General features: G+C 43.4%; 1 protein-coding gene across 1 annotated transcript in view; it reads left to right on the plus strand.

The window, feature by feature from the left end:
* The window catches only part of PPM1D (protein phosphatase, Mg2+/Mn2+ dependent 1D), a 212,737-nt gene that overhangs the window by 122,665 nt on the left and 71,620 nt on the right, over positions 1–18,452 (plus strand). The window contains exon 4 of the mRNA XM_078679807.1: positions 12,769–12,959. Within this exon, the coding sequence (XP_078535933.1) occupies positions 12,769–12,959 (191 nt within the window). The remainder of the gene's footprint in view (positions 1–12,768; positions 12,960–18,452) is intronic.

Raw genomic sequence — 18,452 nt, forward strand, 5'->3', positions numbered from 1 at the left:
TATGAAATCACGCAAGTCAGCACCGTCTTTAAGTAAAGTCAAGTGTGGCTTAATTTCTGCCAGTGTGGATTTCTGTAGCCATTCGAGGCAGAGTTTTCCTACACTGTATGTAGTAACCATCCCTGGATGTTGTCTCTGGGAGTATCTAGGGTCTGGCCTGGTCAATTTGAACCCCTGTATTTTGTTCAGGAATCTATCTTGACAGTTATTTGTGTCTGTGGGCCAGATCAACCATTTTTTCCAATCAGGATGTGTTCTGTTTTGGTTAAAAATATGGGATACGTCTATCTCAACATCTGCAGTGCTATCACTGTCAGGTGTTGGCTTTGGAATAGACGGTTTGTTTAAGTCTTTAATTTTGGCTAGGCCAAGACAGGTTGTCTGTTGAATGGTATCATTCAAGAATATAATTTGTTCTGGGATCATGCAGGCTCTAAATAATGATTCTATACCTTAGACTTGCCAATCTTTTGTCCCCCTGATGGTTTTTGTTTCAATATTGTTTTTCCATAAATCAAAACCAAATGTAGTCATTTTTTCATAAAATGCTTCTGAATAGATTAGTTTAGTGTTTGTCAGCATTGTTTTCATTCCTGTCTTATATAACATTTTGAAATAAAAGGCTTCTGATTCACTTGTGTTAAACCCTGAGAAGTATGGGAATTTCTCATAAAATGTTTTTGAACTACCTTTTGGTGGAGTTGCACAATGTTCCCATTGATTATAGTTTAAAACATTTCTAGGTTGAGCAGATTTATGCAAATAGTGATGTGCAAAGTGGTTGTAGCAGTACATGTCTTCATAATTAGATGAACCCTGCAAGTAATCATGTTCTGTAAATTTTGCTGACATTACTAAATCTGACATTACTAAATCTGACATCATATCATTAATACTTTCAAAGTCCCAATCATCAGTGAATGTGCTCGGTTTTACAAAGTCACACAATTAAATCTTAAACTGGTGTGGATACTTCAAGAGCTCGACCGGGCCATAAATTTCGTAATCTGTTTTGTCCCAGACTACCCCACCGGGTATTGGATTGGCTGTGACGTTCACGGATGATAGTTCTCTTTTCTCGATGTGAGATGACTTGTGTGGCTTTAGGACCAAGTTGATGTTCTGACTTGCTGTGTCCATTGTACTGTATTTTCCCTCAATGAATTTTCCCAAACAAAGAACCATGATGAGCCAAAGCAGGAGGAAAAGTACACCTAACACAATCCAAAATTCAATCCATGGAGAAATCAGATGGGTTTCTTTGAGTTGATGAAAGAGTTCTGTTACTTTGTTTTTAAAAGATTTAGTTGTTGGCTGTTCTTCAGGCTCGCTTGGATCCTCAGAAAAGTCATCGAAATTGATGAAGTAGCCAGATGCAGTTCTGTCAATTGTTGGAATCGCTTCCGGATTTTTATTTGCTTTTGGACTTTTCTTTGTTTCATTAGCATAGTCTATGGCTACATCGTTGTAGACAGGTGTTTCTTGATGAACTGTTGCAATTTGGGTTTCAAGAGGCACAAGTTCCATGGCATTATTGCATAGTCCTTTTTTATTCACTGCAGGTTTATCAAATGTGATTAGTCTCTCAGTTTGAACCTCTTGTATTGCAGCAAACTTTGGTGTTCTGCTATTTTTTGGGAGTCCACTGGGCCTACTACTTATCGGCCACATGATTGTGGTTTTACCAGGTCGATGGATACAACTCGTTTCTCCTTTTTACCAGCAAGGGGCGGTAGTACAACTGATCTTGTTCCGTTGACAGCTAAGACAGGTACTGCTTTTCTGTAAGAAGGCCCAAATTCCTTCTTCACCGCGATCTCCTCTCTGACCAGATCCCCAATCTTTGGAATCCAGACAGGTCTTGCTGGGACAGGTGGTTTCTCGTCAGTGGCTGTTGGCTGCTGTTTTTGACCTTTACGTTGCTCAGGTCTTTTCTTGTTTCATTTAAGTCCTGTAAAATAGCCAAACGATCTTTGATATCAAAGCATTTTTCTTCTACCACTGAAGTCTGACTATCGAGGTCCTGAATGTGCATTCTAGTCCCGAACAATAGTTCATACGGACCCACCCATCACCCGTACCTAATACCCTCGCAGTTATAAGATTGCTTTATGTCTCGTTTTTTTCTTTCCACAATCCCGTTTCCCTCAGGATGGAAGGGACAAGAGTACCGCAATGCAATGCCCATGCTGGTCATGGCCTCCTTATAAGCTCGAGAGCTAAAAGCAGGACCCTGGTCAGAATGTAGCATGCCAATTGCGTATGTGCCGATATAGACTCGCAAATCTTTTATAACAGTTCTGGCGTCAGCCGAGCGCTGGTGTCTACATTTTAAGTGAATATAGTCTTAAATAATATACATTGGGACGCATGTTTCCTGTTTAATCATGCGTATAAATCGCCTTATGCTTTCTATTAGGTGTTCTGGCACTACTTCGGCCGGTTCGCCACTGCGATCTCTGTTGCAGTTTTCACAATTTTTTGCAAATTTGTGATTATCCAAGCTCATTCCCGGCCACCAGTATTCAGATTGTAATTCTGTCAGATTCTTTGATCATCTGATGCCTTAGACCTAATCCCATATGTGCTTCTTGTATTAAGAAGATTCTCCTGTTCGTGTTTGGAATTACTCTATCCCCCACTCCAGGGATTCGAGCAAAAGGAACGGAGTTTGCATCGATTATGTATGTATGTATAATTGAGTGGATAGTTTACGGGTAATGCTGCACAGTCGCCTTTTGAAGACGTTTTTACCGCCAGCATGGTTTCCCCGTCTATGTATTTTTCTGAACGCTTTTTTGTGGCTACGGAAGCCGGATTAGTTGCTTCCGCTGTGGCTGTCTCAGCCAATGAATTCCCTGCAGCGTGAACGCCATCACGCTGATGACTCAGTGTATGTATCGCGTGAGTCTTTTGTAGTTCTTTCTTCAAAAGAACTACTTGTTCCCAAAGCGATTTTAGCTTGATTGTGGCACCTGTGTCATCTTTGTAACCGTTTTGAACCCATTTCTGCAAGTCATTAGTGTATGATTTGACGCAGGAATGCGAATCGCACACTATTAGTGTCGGGAATTCGCGATCGGCAATGTCGAGCGCCATTTTTAAAGCTATTAATTCAGTTTGTTGACCTGAATTGTCTTTTACAGATAGTGACATTGTTACCAGTGGTCTCAATTTACCTCCGCGCCACCGGCATTTGACAACCTCGCACGTAGCGCTATAAGCTTGTTTTCCCCAAACTGAGAGTTGTGCATATCCGTCTGTGTATATTACACAGGCGTAAAGTTGTATGGGCAGAATTTCGATTGGCAGAGGATATTCTCTTTCATACGTTAGATATTTCAATTTTTTCATTTCCGGGTCAAAATAGTATTTCACTTTTTCTGTAGCAAGAGAATTCTCCCATTGTATCCATTTTGGATCTAATGCCACGGTAGTTAAATTGCGTGGGCTTGTTAATGCCTCCAAGGCTGATTCTGCTGTTAAAACAGTAATCTGTCTACCTTGGGCCTGGGCTCTTTCTTTTGCTACAGCTGTTTGAACCGCATTTACAAAATTTTTCGCGAGACTGAATGTTTTTTCAGCTTGTGAGTACAACTGTGATTTGTATGCTATTGGTACCTTTTCTCCCTCATTAGAGGTCAGGTACGTGAATCCGCATCTTCCTGGGATGACTCGGATTACAAGGTTGTGTGTATTATCGCGAGTTTGCAATTTTGTTTTTGCTAACATGTCTGTTTGCAATGATCTCAAAATTTCTGTGTGTTTTTGAGTCCAATTGATTGGTTTAAAATCAGGTTTTATTAATTCATAGAGAGGTTTAACCCTTTCTGCATAATTTAGAATGCAAGTTCTTCCGAAATTCAGGAAACCTAGTATTGATTGTAAGTTCCTTAGCGTTTTTGGTGCTTGGAGTACGGCACACTTCTCTAAGAAATTGTCTGCTAGGTTTTTGCCTTCACTTGATAATTCATATCCTAAAAACAGGACAGTCAGATGGGCAATTCGTGACTTTTTAAAGTTGAATTTGTAACCCTCTGCTGCGAACCCAAGTATTATGGTGTTCACTCTTTTCAAGTGAGTATCCAAGTCATCATCTGTCAGATAGATGTCATCGACATAAGATAATGCCTCATCATCATACATTTGTAGTAACTCTGTTACTCTTGCTGAGAATAATCGTGGGCTATTCTTGAACCCCTGTGGGAGTCGACAGAAATTTGCTGGGAGCCCATTATTGAGAAAGCGGTCAAATACCTGCTTTCAGGTGCAATGTTTTGACAAAAGAATCCATTAGAGATGTCTAATGTTGTTTTGTATTTTTTGCGCACGATGTTATTCATTAGTGCTGCACTGTGTGAGTTTTGTACTGCAAATGTCTTGCAACATGAGTTAAGGTGTCTGTAGTCCAAAACTAGACGATATGAATCGTCTGGCTTGGAGACAGGAAACAAAGGATTGTTCATTTGTGAGGTGCATGTTTCAATCACCCCCTGGTATTCAAGTTGATCTAAGATCTTCCTGACCTGTTTTTTAGCTTCTTGCTTAATTGGGTACTGCCTTTGTGCAGTTGGTTGACATTTTAATTGGATTTTGTGAGGAGGAGAGTCCTCATCCCATCCTACATGATTTTTATATAATGCAGGAGCTTGGGCTACTGCCCATTTTCTTGCAAGTGTATATTTTTTATGAATTGGAATGTGATTTGAGAAGGCATGCATAATCATTTCTTCGCCATGAGGGCACTCCCTGACAAACTCTGGTGGCCAGTTCTTTTCAGCTAAAAGGATGTCATAGCCTTTGGAAAGGTTATCCCAAAATAGACCCCTTACTTTCCTAGTCTTATCTCCCTCTATACGTAATGTTATCTCGTATATTTTATGAGGTTTGCCAACTCTGCTGTCTGCAGTTTCCACTTGAATGTATTCATTCGTGTCCACTGTCTCCAGATGATTCATCAGGATCTTGCGAGCTATGGTGACTTCTGCTGCGCTGTCTAGCACTGTCTGGGCCCACTCTCCGTTTTTCAGCTGTGTCCTCAGTATCCTCGGCATGTTTAACAATTTTAATGCTGGCTACCTTCTTTCTTGGAAATTGTAATTTTTTACTTTGATGAGCAGGTTCCTTGTCTTTGGACTTGACGTGCTCTTCCCTTTGTTCTGACCGTCCTCTTCTTTCCGATTTCTGCGAGGGACGTGTATCAATATCTTGATATCTATCAGGTTTCTTTAGATTATCCCTATTTCTAAGGTTGTATCTTTTCTCAGAGGGCTCCCTCTGGGGAGACTTGTGTCCTTGGTCTGGAGATCTTTCTCTCCGCCGAGGAGACCTTCCTCTGGACTGGAATCTTTTTTCTTTGGGAGTGGATTGTTTATTTCCATCCCAGCTCTTTTTTGGAGTATTTAGATTATTTTTAATAAATATCTTTTCAGGATTTTCAGTTAGTTGGGGTTTTACTGGTTTCCCACCCAAACTATCTCTTCCTAGTTCTTCATAGGATTTTTCTATGATTCTGGCAAGTTCAAATGGTTGTTCTGCTGTATGTTTCTTTCAATTTCTGGAGGAATGTTATATCCTCCGTTGCCAATTGAACCAACTCTCTATATGCCTGTGTTAATTCTTTTATTTTAACTAAGAGTTCTTCACTTGACATTTTTTCAATATCTGTATGTGGTGTGTAGCTGGCTAGAACCGGCCACGTTGCTCCTGGTCTACCTAGTGGACCGAGCCTGGTGATGTGATTATTTTGTTTTAGGGCGCCTTTAAACCAGAGCAGGTGCTCTTGGTATTTTAATGGGATTTCCACCTCCTCGAAAGGAGTGTATTCATCCGGAGGTTCCTCTATTTTGTAATAGTGGAATTCGTGTGTGACAGCGTTTGCTGCTGGAAAGTTTATCCATGAATAGAATACCTCTGTCTGCCGATATTCATGTGCCTCAATTACGAATATGACTGTACCACCTCTCGATGTTAGTCCATTTTCTATAAGTTTAAGAGTTATAGTTTTTCTTATGTTGACCGGAATGAGTATTGCATTCGGGTCATTCTGTAGGAGACTTGTGTCATCCTCTAGGAGTCGAGCTGCTGTTCTAGCTGTCTCGCTTTCGGCTTCACTTTCTGTCATTTTTACTAACAGAAAAGTTTTTGTTGCGATCAAGTTTAAAGGAAACAAAGATTAGGTGCACAATATTTTTGGAACACTGTATCCTTCAACGTTGACTAAACCAAAAACTATACATAGAAATCTCTTCCTACTAAGTTCCGGCGGATTTTTAACCTTTTACCCACTCCAGACATCTTTTGGAGTATTTACGGGAAAAAGGGTCTGTGTGAAAAAGCACGACTGAGTTACTCTAACGTCTTGCGTTAGATTTATCGCCTTACCAAACGTTGGGCGCCATGTAGTGTAGTTCCTATATTCCCAATAGGCTCTGCGCATTGGAATAATATATTCAGCAGTGTAGACGTAGGACTGAGGTTATCTAGGTCTCTACTGACTATATTAGACTTAAGGTTTGCCAGCTAGCTCAGAGGTCACTAGAAACTTTCTCGAATAAACGAGGAGGAGTTTAACCTCCCTGGATAGACAAGAAGGGATTAACTTCTGGCAACCATAAAACATGACAACTTTGCTCTCCCTGAATAAGAGTGTATCTCTAGAGTCGTGTGAAAACAATAGACAGCTATTTCACTCAGTCAAATGTGCGTACTTAGTTTCACCAGAATGCAGAGAGAAGAGAGACGGGCGTTTTCAATAAAAGGTGTTATTTATTGAGCAGTCTCCTTCCTCATACAAGAGAAATGAATTGTCACGATTGTAATACTCATGGTAAAGTAAAGTGCGTACAGTAAAAGGAGGATTATAAAATAATACTGTAAAAGCATTGATATGGTTTCTTAGCCATATACTTTAAAATAGATAAAATATATACATACATATATACATTGACTAATCGTACTCAACTGGTGCTTCTAAATACGCCTACCCCGGTGTACCTGACCTAAGCCTAATACGTGGGAGGGAGTAAATAAGTAGCAGTTTAAGTTAAGTTTGTTTTGCCAAGTATCTGACTCAAGAATTCTCTGTAAGGGTTTAGTCAGTTCCGTACCTGGGTAATAGAAAGCAGGAGGTCTTGTATCTCTTTCTCAGGACTCGATATCCCAGTAACCCCCGAAGGTATCTGGAAACACCAGAGCTGGATTTCTCAGCAGGAGAAAAGACAGCGTCTCTCACAGTGCGTCAAAGAGGAGGGGCAGCGTCCGTGGGCTCTCGGGCAAGTAGATAGCTGCTCTGCTCCAGAATCACCACCGTGTGTTTGCTTAAGGCAACGTTGGTATATTTATACCTGAAAGGTGCCTGGGTTTGACATAAGGTTGGAAATAAGACGTCAATAAAGATGTCACTAAGAACTGGCCGTTCTTACAGTGCTTTACAGGAGTTCTAGGACGAAATCAAAACAAAGCAAGGGGGATTTCCCAGGTTGCTGGAGGCTTGGTTTTGTTTAGAGAACTCGGTGTGCTTACTAGGGGGCCGGAGAAGTAGCCTTGCTTAATGTGACAGCATGTGCTACAACTGAATTATGGATATGATTATTATGCCGTTGTATGGATATTATTGATTATAACCGGACAAGGGCATAAAATAGGAATATCGATTCAGGTTCCTAGATAAAACACTACAGATCTAGTGGTTGTCACACACGCAGTGCATCAGGAAATAGCATGGTGGAAACAAGGAAAACATTTCACAGGGGAAACCATTCACACAGCCAGCACCAACAGTGACCATCATGACCGACTCCTCCCAACTGCGTTGGGGCGCACACATGAACAGGCTCAAGGTGAGGGGGTTTTGGTCGCAGCAGTATGTGGTCAAACACATCCACTACTTAGAGCTAAAAACAGTGTTCCTAGCCTTAAAAGCCTTTCAGAAGGAGCTATACGGAAACAGGGTGTTGATCCAAACAGACAACACAACTACCATGTTCTACATCAACAAACAAGGAGGAACACAGTCAGTGGGGCTATTAGTGCTAGCACAGGACAATGGAGATGGGCCATTCCACTAAGAATAGAACTGCTAGCAATACATCTTCCAGGGAAGGACAATGTGGAAGCAGATAGACTCAGCAGGCAGACATCAGCATCCACGAATAGGAGCTCAACCAACAGGAAATAGTGAAGCTATTCCGGAAATGGGGTACACCGCAAATAGACCTATTTGCAACACACCTAAATGCTAAATGCCAATACTTCGCATCCAGACAACCAGACCATCGGTCACAAGGTAATGCGCTAAGGATAAGTTGGTCAAAGACATTTGCATACACTTTTCCCCCCCGATGCCACTGACACACAGGGTACTCAACAAATGCAGGATCAGCAACATGACGCTAATATCAATAGCACCTCAGTGGGCCAGACTGTCCTGGGTCTCACAAATAGTAGAAATGGCGCAAGCACCAGCACACAGATTCCCAAAGAGAACGGATCTGTTGACAATGCAGAACGGAAGGGTGCTACATCCAGAGCGCCTCAGCCTAGCGGCATGGCTCCTGAAGACCTAGAATTTGCACACCTTAAACTACACCAAGCACAATGGCGGTGCTCAGGGATGCAAGGAGACCTACCACAAGAAAGTGCTACGTAGCAAAGTGGAAATATTCTCCGAATGGTGCATTAGGGAGAAACTGCAGAGGAAAATTGCAAAGGAATCGACGGTATTAAAATACTGGACACATCTACTACAAAATAAGCTACACATCCCTAAGGGTGCACTTAGCGGCGATAGTGGCTTACAATAGAGGACAAACAGGAAAGAGTTTTTTCACCTCGCAAGTAGTAAAAAGAGAGGACAAAGGAGTGCAAAAAGACAAAGCAGTTTTGTATCCTTTGCCAGCAGTTTTTTGGGACGACCAGTTATCAAAAATACCATTGCATGGTGGAGTGCACAAACCATACAACTCTGCCACAAGCAAGCAGGCCAACAGTTACAAGGAGCAGCTCATGCTCACTCAACTAGGATGAAAGGAGCAACAATTGCGTTTCTAGCAAACACACCTATCCAAGATATCTGCCAAGCCGCAACATGGTCTTCAGTGCACACGTTCACTAAGAATTACTGTGTAGATATCCAGATGAACAAGGAAGCGAAAGTGGGACAGAAGTTCTTACAACGCATATTCAGTAACGAGAGCTCATCTTCCACCTAGCCATCACAATAACAAACAGCTACAAAGTCTATACACAGTATAGTGAATCCAGAAAGATTCACACTGCAAAACGTATAGTTTCTCACTTGTCTGTGTAGTTCTGCAGCTTGAAGACCTTCTGGATTCACTAGCGATCTCACCCTCCTCCACCAGAAAGATGAGTCCGGAAGAAGAGGATTAATAACAGGAATACGACTTTAAGAGTTAAAAGAAGATGAGGAGTAACACAAGACAAGAAAAAAGAATCTGAAGATGGCGACCAAAGGTGGGAACTTCTGGAGGAAGCGGGTCAACGGCACGAAGGACACCAGATGGTGGTATGTCGACGCCCACCCGGGCCATGAGAAAAAGACTATTCCGGACCCCACCACTAGATGGCGTAATAATGCACCACATTGTGAATACAGAAAGTCTTCAAGCTGCAAAACTACACTGACAGGTAAGAAAATATACGTTGCCTTTGTTCGGGTGTGCCGTAGAATTCGATATGGAAACCCATAATGGTTTGTTGGACCCATGAATATAATGTGAGGCGTTTCCAATTGTCTGTAACAGAGCCAAATGCCCTCCAACTCTTAGTTGGGAATAAGGGGTAATTGGGGTACACATTTTCTACGGGATACTCCTCTACCTCCCCTGTGAAGAGGTCCTCTGAAAGGGTAGAAAGAGTCTTATTTGGATTGCGGCTGGAAAGGCGCCCTCTAGCTTCACCGGCCCCAGAGAAAACCTGAGGGTGGAAAATTCTTCATTGAAACTTGGGCCTTTTCCAGAGATGTAATGGTCACCACAAACTTGCCTAGTTCTTTCACAAAGGGGTCTACGTAGGGTTCCCCCTTGTTCTACAGAGCCCACTTCAGAGAGCACACGATCGCCCAACTTGGGGTCGATTTGTGTTAGAAGGAAATCGATGGATAAGGCACAAGTAGCATTGCCCAAGCATTTTGTTGCACATTGTGCCCATCTGTAGAGAATGGCAGGTGGAATAAGGGTGCCAAACTGCTTGGCTTCCTCCACCAAACCAAGGATCTTCGTAATGGGACCTGCCACATCCAGCAAGTAACATTTCCTGACATTAGCGCCAGGAGCCATCAATACCCTTTTTAGGGTCTCTGATGTACTTGCCAGGTAGCCATCCGCCCATCTATTTCTGGTGTTAAGGCTACCTTGCCCTCCAGGGAAGGGTGGGAGTTTTCCACCAATGGATGGGCTGTGGTCTTTCTTTATAGTTGTTTTCTCAGCCATCCTGCGACATAGCTCGCCAATATGGGTGCTTGAGCCTACTTGGAGGAACGAGGATGTATCAACTCCTCAGGTTCAGCGTATCTGAAGTGTCCGTGGAGTGGTGTTTTGGGATCAATTCATCTCGTTCGGTGGGGGGGGAGGGGATGCCATGGCCAAGAGGGTCCGGGGTTTCCATCCGAAATTCCCATGAGAATACTCTGTCTGGGATTCATCGCCATCTATGAGAGGTGCAAATGCCTTTTCAGACTGGGGTGAGGCAATCCCTGGAAGAGCCCTCCCCCTCCCCACCCCCACTCCCTGGACATGCTTGCACTTCACCCCATCCATTGGGGGGGGAGAGTTTAATGGGCATAGCCGTCTGTGGCGTGGGATCTTTCAAAAGGATTGAGGGGTCAGTTAGGCTACAAGTGACAGACTTGGGAAATACCATTACCATGAGCTTGTGCTCTGTAGGCACTATGGCTGATGCCACCAACTGATGGAATGATGCGTCCATTGCATCGCAAAACTAGTCATCAAAGGGTAACAAGGGAGGGTTTCCCTCTTCGGCCCCATATTCCACAGAGTGGTGTATATTATGGATGGGGAGACTCCGTATAGGGTATATGGCAGCCAAGAGCTGAGGAGTATTATGAGCACTGCAAAGAGTGACTGGGTGTTAGGTGGTCTCCAAAGGGTAATCCCTGTAACAAAATGCCCTTTTGTTAATGGGGGCATAGCACCTGGGGTGTTCCAACAGTATGTAATTAGGGTTGGTACCTTACATTAGTATTACAGATCCCTCAGGGCAGGGGTCTTCAAACTGAGGGGTAGTGGGACCCCTAGAGGGGCCTCAAGTAATTCAGTGGTTGGGGGGGGGGGTGAGGAGGAGGGGGGAGGTCATATAGTCATGTTTTACTGTATCAAATGCCGATCAGACCTCAAGGAGTAGAAGTAGACAGGGATTCATTCTGATCGAGCAATCTCAGGGCATCAACAACGATATGTGTTTGAGCCGTTTCAGTGCTACGACTAGATCTGAATCCAGATTGGTAATGGTGTGTTTGGCAATCATGTATTTGATTGCATTTTTAAAACGATAACTGAACTACAATATTTAAATAAGTCTAGACCTAGCATTGGCAGTTTAATGGAATAATTGTGAAAAAATGTTCCCCCTTCTTTCATTAATGGTTGTGGGCGCAGCATTAAAATGTTTGAAGACCACTGCCTTGGGACGTCAATTGCATAAGCGCTTGGGCTTAGAAGTCCTATGAGCCATGCAGACCCCAATCGGGGCGTCCACACAGTGACTGAGGCAGACTTGCCTATACAGACCCCATCTGGGGTATATAGTCCTTCCAGGTGCTGTTTGCTGAAATGGTACGGAGGGGTTCCAAGGCTCACAGGGCCGCAACTAATCTGAATTTAGTGCTGCAAATGCGGCTATTATCATGGACACCGTCATCCTGATACACCAGACAGCGGCCTCTAGTGTGTGGCGGGCTTCCCCACACACAGATATGCCTGCAGTTAAAATGCAAAACCGGCAACGCGTGAAGAACGCTGATATGCAATCCCTACCGTGGGCACCTTTTGCCATTAGTAAGTGGGAGAAAAGATTAAAACATCCAACAATGCCCCCAATTCAATATACTGTTTAAAGAAACATGCAAAAAGCCACGATGAGAGGGGGCGTGAACGCAGTGATTGGACAGTAAAGGGACTTATCTTGTTGTGATTGAACAATGTTTGTTTTTTCTTTCCCTAACGTTTATGGGAAAAGATATATATTTTTTTTTATATATTGTGGAATAAGAATTATCTTTGCCTCCGGCCCTGACATGAAGTTGACATGCGTTTTCTTTAGTTTATCCTTCTTAAAAAAGGTTTGTGATCTATTTCTAGTCACTTTCTCATATCTATTTCTACAATTGGAAAATATTTGTTAAATAAATTAAATTTGGGCATTTGTACAAAGCCTAGTTAAAGAATTATATAATATATAAATATTTTGCAAAGTGCTCCGCATTACAGTGCGTGGATGTGACAGTTCAGTGCATATGACTTTAAGGATTCCCCTGAAAGACGTCCAGGATTACAGGTAAATGTTTTCTTTTGCATCTTTTCTTTGTCAGTTACAATTTGCCACCTTCAGTAGTGGTCACGTCATATATCCAAGGAACCGGATTTCTGTAGATTGATAGTAGTGTTCAGACAAAGTTTAGAGCGTGCAACACATGTCCCTTAAAATACATTGTTTTGTCGTGTTATTTAAAATATATAGTTATCCAATTCATAAATGTTGTATTTCTCCCCCCTGCTTTCTTTCCAGGTGATTTCTGGAGTTATGACTTCTATAGTGGCGAGTTTGTAGTATCTCCAGAACCTGACACAAGCGTGCACACCATTGATCCCAATAAGCACAAATACATAATCATAGGCAGCGATGGGCTGTGGAACATGGTACCGCCTCAAGACGCAATTTCCATGTGCCAAGATGAAGAGGAAAGAAAATGTTTCTTGGTAAGGTTCAGTAGACTACACCACTTACAAAAAAAATAATAATAATATAGCGTTAGCCATTCTCTCTTACCAAAATGAATGCCATTAATCAACTTTGAATTCTTGTTGGAAACCAGTACAATCTTTGAAAAGTTTATCAAAACCTGCAAGTGAAGTTAGCTTTAGCTACAAATTTTATGTAGAAATCTCCCTGAAGTAACTGTTTTCTTGTTTGGAACAAATTGTTCAGAAAATATTCGTTTTAAATGGCCTTGATGCTGGAGTTTGCGGACAGTGTTTCAGTACAACATCAAAATCATAATCAAAACTAAAATAAACGGCCTTGATAAGAGCCATATAGAGGATCTTGAACTAGATTAGAAGACTTTTATTAGAGCAGATATTCTGTTGCCTTCTGATTGTCAAACCACTCTAAAGTTGATGGAACACTATAATCCCATGAGAACTCTTGAAAGTTAGAGAAATGTGCCTTTTCATCCTTTTGCTGGCAATTCTGTGGTCTTTTCTGAGTGACATTAAGTATCAACATCTATGTAATATGAGCAAGAACAAGTCATTGCCTTTAGTTTCTATTAATCCACATAGCCTTGACGGACAGATCCAGTTGGTTAGCCTCCCTCAAACAGTAGTACTTCACAGCTGATCTGTACTGGGAGGACATTGGTGCCAGCTTGAATGTGGTCTTCTAACATCAGTCCTTATCTAATTGCATCACGTGCAAAGTCAGTTAAGGCTCTCTCAGGGTAGGTGGTCTAGCTCATCTAAAGGGTGAATCCACATCATAAGGTAATGTATATTGAGATTTAAGAATGGAAACATGTTTGCAACTAGAGTAGTAAGTCTGCATTATGCTGCATATGCTTGTTTTCCAGATGCATTTTATTTTTTAGGTCTTGCCTGAGACAGCCCATGCGCTGTCTCTTCGAGGCATTTAGTAAGTGGCTTTTAAAATGCCACCAGAGGCTTTTGCTGTCCTTCAGCTTGCGTTCACGAGCGCATGCACTTGCACAGTTGCCATCTGTGTTTTTTTTTTTTTATATATATATTTTTATTAATAGAAGAAAAACAAGAGGAAATAGTACACATATCGGGCCAGGAGGCCAGGTGGTAGAGGTGGAGGTAACGTGCCGACCACATCGCACCAAACGTTCCAGCAAAGCTACCAAGGGAACAACCAAGGCCAGCAGCAGCAAAACTGGCAGTACCAACCCCGGGACAGTCCTTTCTATGGCGCGGAAAAGGGTGAGGACAAACACGAAGGGGAGGACAACAGCCCTCAACCAAGTGACCCCACCATGCATCAGGTCCCCACTCAAGCAACACCTTGGGGTGGGTGGAAAAACAAGGAAAAAAGATGTAGCTAAACATTTAAGAACAAACAGTACCTCGAACACTCAACACCGGTGGAGGGGAAGAATAAGAGACTTCATCCAGGAATGGAGGATGGTCACATCGGACAAATGGATACTGAACATCATACAATACGGATACTGGATAGAGTTAAAAAGACAACCTCCAAACAGAAAGCCAAGAAGGAAGACACACTCCACAAAGGAGCTCTCGCTGTTGCAGCTAGAGGCACAGAAATTGCTCAGCCAGGAGGCAGTAGAGGTGATACCGCAGAACCAAAGGAAGAAGGGGGTTTACTCAACTTACTTCCTGGTGCTAAAGGTGGACGAAACGCTAAGACCTATCCTAGATCTAGGGTTCCTGAACCAATTCATAAGGACTCAAAGATTCAAGATGTCCTCCCTTCAAGAGGTAATACCACAAATACAGCAAGGAGACTTCATGGCTACTATAGATTTAAAGGACGCATACTTACACATCCCCATCAACCACAAACGCAAGCGCCTACTAAGGTTTGTGATCAACCAAAACCACTATAAGTTCGCAGTACTGGCATTCGGCCTAAATTCCACACCAAGGGTGTTTACAAAATGCCCAGCAGCTGTCTCACTACACCTGTGAAGGCAAGGGATACACGTATACCCATATCTCAACGACTGGCTCGTAAAGGCTAGTTCATACAATCAATGCAGATTGCACATCCAGCGGGTCATACGAACACTGACAGGACTGGGCTTCTCGATTCATTGGCAGAAATAGTCAAAAGAACCAGAACTAATCAAGATATTCTATGGGGCGGAGATCGATACCATACTGGCCAAAGTGTTCCCCAGCAGGAAAAGAACATTGGCAATACTGAAAGAAACCCGTCATTAGCGCAAGTGGCAAGTTCTGACTGTGAGGACGGTGAGCAAGCTAATAGGAATGATGGTGTCATGCATTCACCTAGTCCAAAACATTCTACTACACATGAGGCCATTCAAGGAATGAATACAGCAGCAATGGTCACAGGCAACTGGGAAGATCTAGTGGTTGTCACACACGCAGCGCGTCAGGAAATAGCATGGTAGAACAAACAAAGCCTATCACAGGGGCAACCCTTCACACAACCAACTCCACCAGGGACCATTATGACAGACACCTCTCAGATGGGGTGGGGCGGGGCTCGCATATGCACAAGCTCAAGGTGAGAGGACTATGGTCGTAACAGGATGCGATCAAACACATCAATTACCTGGAACTAAAAATAGTGTTACTAGCCCTGAAAGCTTTTCAGAAGCAGCTGTACGGAAACAAGGTTTTGTTCCAAACAGACAACACCACCACCATGTTCTACATCAACGAGCAGGGAGGAACACAGTCAGTAGCGCTATCGAGGCTAGGACAGGAGAAATGGACATGGGTCATCCCACTAAGGATAGACCTACTAGCAATACATCTCCCAGGGAAGGACAACGTGGAGGCAGACAGGCTAAGCAGGCAGACGTCAGCATCCCACGAATGGGAGATCAACCAACAGGAATTATAGCGAGTATTCCAGAAGTGAGGTACATCGCAAATATACCTATTTGCAACACACCAAAATGCTAAATGCCAACACTTCGCATCCAGACAACCAGGCCATCTGTCACAAGGTAATTCGCGATGGATAAATTGGTCAAAGACATTTGCATAAGGCTTTCCCCCGATCCCACTGATACACAGCATACTCAGCAAATAAAGGGTCAGCAACATGTCGCTGATACTATTAGCACCTCAGTGGGCCAGACAGTCATGGTTCTCACTAATTGTGGAGATGGCGCAGGCACCAGCACACAAATTCACAAACCGAAGGGACCTGTTAACAATGCAGAACGGAAGGGTGCTACACTCAGAGCCAGAGAGCCTCAGCCTGGCGGCCTGGCTCCTGAAGACCTAGAGTTTGTACACCTCAAACTACCGGCGAGCACAATGGCAGTGCTCAGGGAGGCAAGAATGCCTACCACGAGGAAATGCTACGTAGCAAAGTGGAGGAGATTCTCAGAATGGTACATTAGGGAAAAATTGCGAAAGAAAATCACAAGGGAGTCCACAGTGCTAAAATACTTAACACATCTACTGCAAAGCAAACTAAGCTACATGTCCCTAAGGGTACACTTAGCAGCGATTGAGGCTTACACTAGAGGAGGAACAAGGAAAAGATTCTTCACCTCCCGGGTCGTAAAAAGATTTCTAGAAGGGGCGAAGAGTATTGCACCCCCAAACAGAATGCCAGCACCAGCATGGAACCTCAAAGTAGTGCTGACCCAATTGATGAAAGCACCATTCAAACCCATGCACAAGGTTACACTGCACATGCTCACATAAAGACCGCCTTTTTAGTAGCTATTGCATCGCTACGGAGAGTAAGTTGCAGGTACTAACACTTCAAGAGCCCTACCTGCAGATACGCAGTGATAGGATTGTAATGAGAACAGACCCACACTTCATGCCCAAGGTGGTGTCTTTGTTTCACATCAGTCAAACAATCCAAATACCTAGTTTTTTCCAAAAACCAACCACAAGCACGGAGAGTGCGCTGCACACACTGAACGCCAGGAGGTCGGTGATGCACTGTATAGAGAGGACAAAGGAGTGCAGAAAGACAAAGCAACTCTTTGTTTCCTTCGCAAGCAGTTTTTTGGGACGACCAGTTACCAAAAATACCATTGCACGATGGATTACACAAACCACTATGCCACAAGTAAGAATTGTCTGACCTTCTTTCTCAATCCTCAATTTCCAACTCCAAAAACCTCTTCCTCAGAGACTTTAATATTCACTGGGACAAAAAGGATGATCCCTCGGTTATCCTCCTCAACAATCTACTCGACATTTATGACTTGAAACAACTTTGCCATTCGCCAACACATTCCTAAGGGGCTACTCTCGACGCGATCACAAGCAAAGATCTGGCTTCCCTTTCCCACATAGTCCCCATTGACTTGGTCTGACTATCGCCTCATCCCCTTTACGATTACCAGCGCCATGCCTCCCCCTTCCTCTAAAATCATCAAACATAGGAAATATACCAGAAATCTCCACCGTATTCCTCCAGGCGAACTGGAGACTAAGATCAAAGCACAACTACACCCTCCCAAAACGCAAATAACCTTGCTGAACACTACCACAATCCATCTTTGAGGTCCTTGACCAAATTGCCCTTGCCAAATTAAAACTGTAAAAAAACAACCCCGCCAAAACCTGGTTCAATGCTGATCTCTACAATGAGACGCTCCCTTAGGCTGACCGAACGCACTTGGAGACAACACCCTTCCCCCTCAAATTTTGCTCTCAGAGCTGCAAGGGCTGATTACAAAAAACACATCCTCAATGAAAAGTCCTCCTACTTCCACGCACAACTCGACCGAGCTAAAAATAGACCCAGGAACTATTTAGCATTGTCAAAAATGAAACCGCTTCTGCCCCCTCCCCCAAATTGATGGCCTCTATCGAAAGATGTGAAGAAATTTCGAACTTCTTTTCTGAACAAATCGCCAAAATTGATCAATCCTTTGCCTTAACCCCCTCCCTCTCCCCATCACATTGTTATGTTATGTTATAAATCATTTATAAAAGCGCAACACACACCGGATAGGTTTCTTGGCGCTAGGGAGCAGGGCACTACGAAAAGGATGAATTAGGTGAAGTAGGCGGACGTGAATAGCCATGTTTTAAGCTGTTTCCTAAATTGGAGATGACTATCAATGAGTCGAATAGGGGGGGAAGCGAGTTGTATTGTATTGTAGGTATACTTGTATAGCGCGGTCCTGTCGCCCGAAGGGCATCCTGGCGCTTGAGATCCGGTCAACAACACTTCCACTGCTCAAACATTCCTAGGGAAAAGATGCGTTTTTAGGGCTTTCCTAAACCGGAAGTAGTCCCTTTGACTTTCCTAACGGGAGTGGCAGGGAGTTCCAGAGTTTGGCCGCTGCGACACTAAACGAGCGACCACCCATCCTTACTCTCTGGAACCTCGGAACCACAAGCAATTGTGCCGAAGAAGAGCGAAGGGGCCGCGAGGCAGAGTACCAAGCGAACATATTCTGCAGTGGCACTGGGCCCTGTCGATGTATCGCCTTAAACACTAGGCACGCCGCTTTATACAATACACGCAAGTGCACC

Source organism: Lissotriton helveticus, chromosome 3_1, assembly GCF_964261635.1.
Source record: "Lissotriton helveticus chromosome 3_1, aLisHel1.1, whole genome shotgun sequence".
NCBI lineage: Eukaryota > Metazoa > Chordata > Amphibia > Caudata > Salamandridae > Lissotriton > Lissotriton helveticus.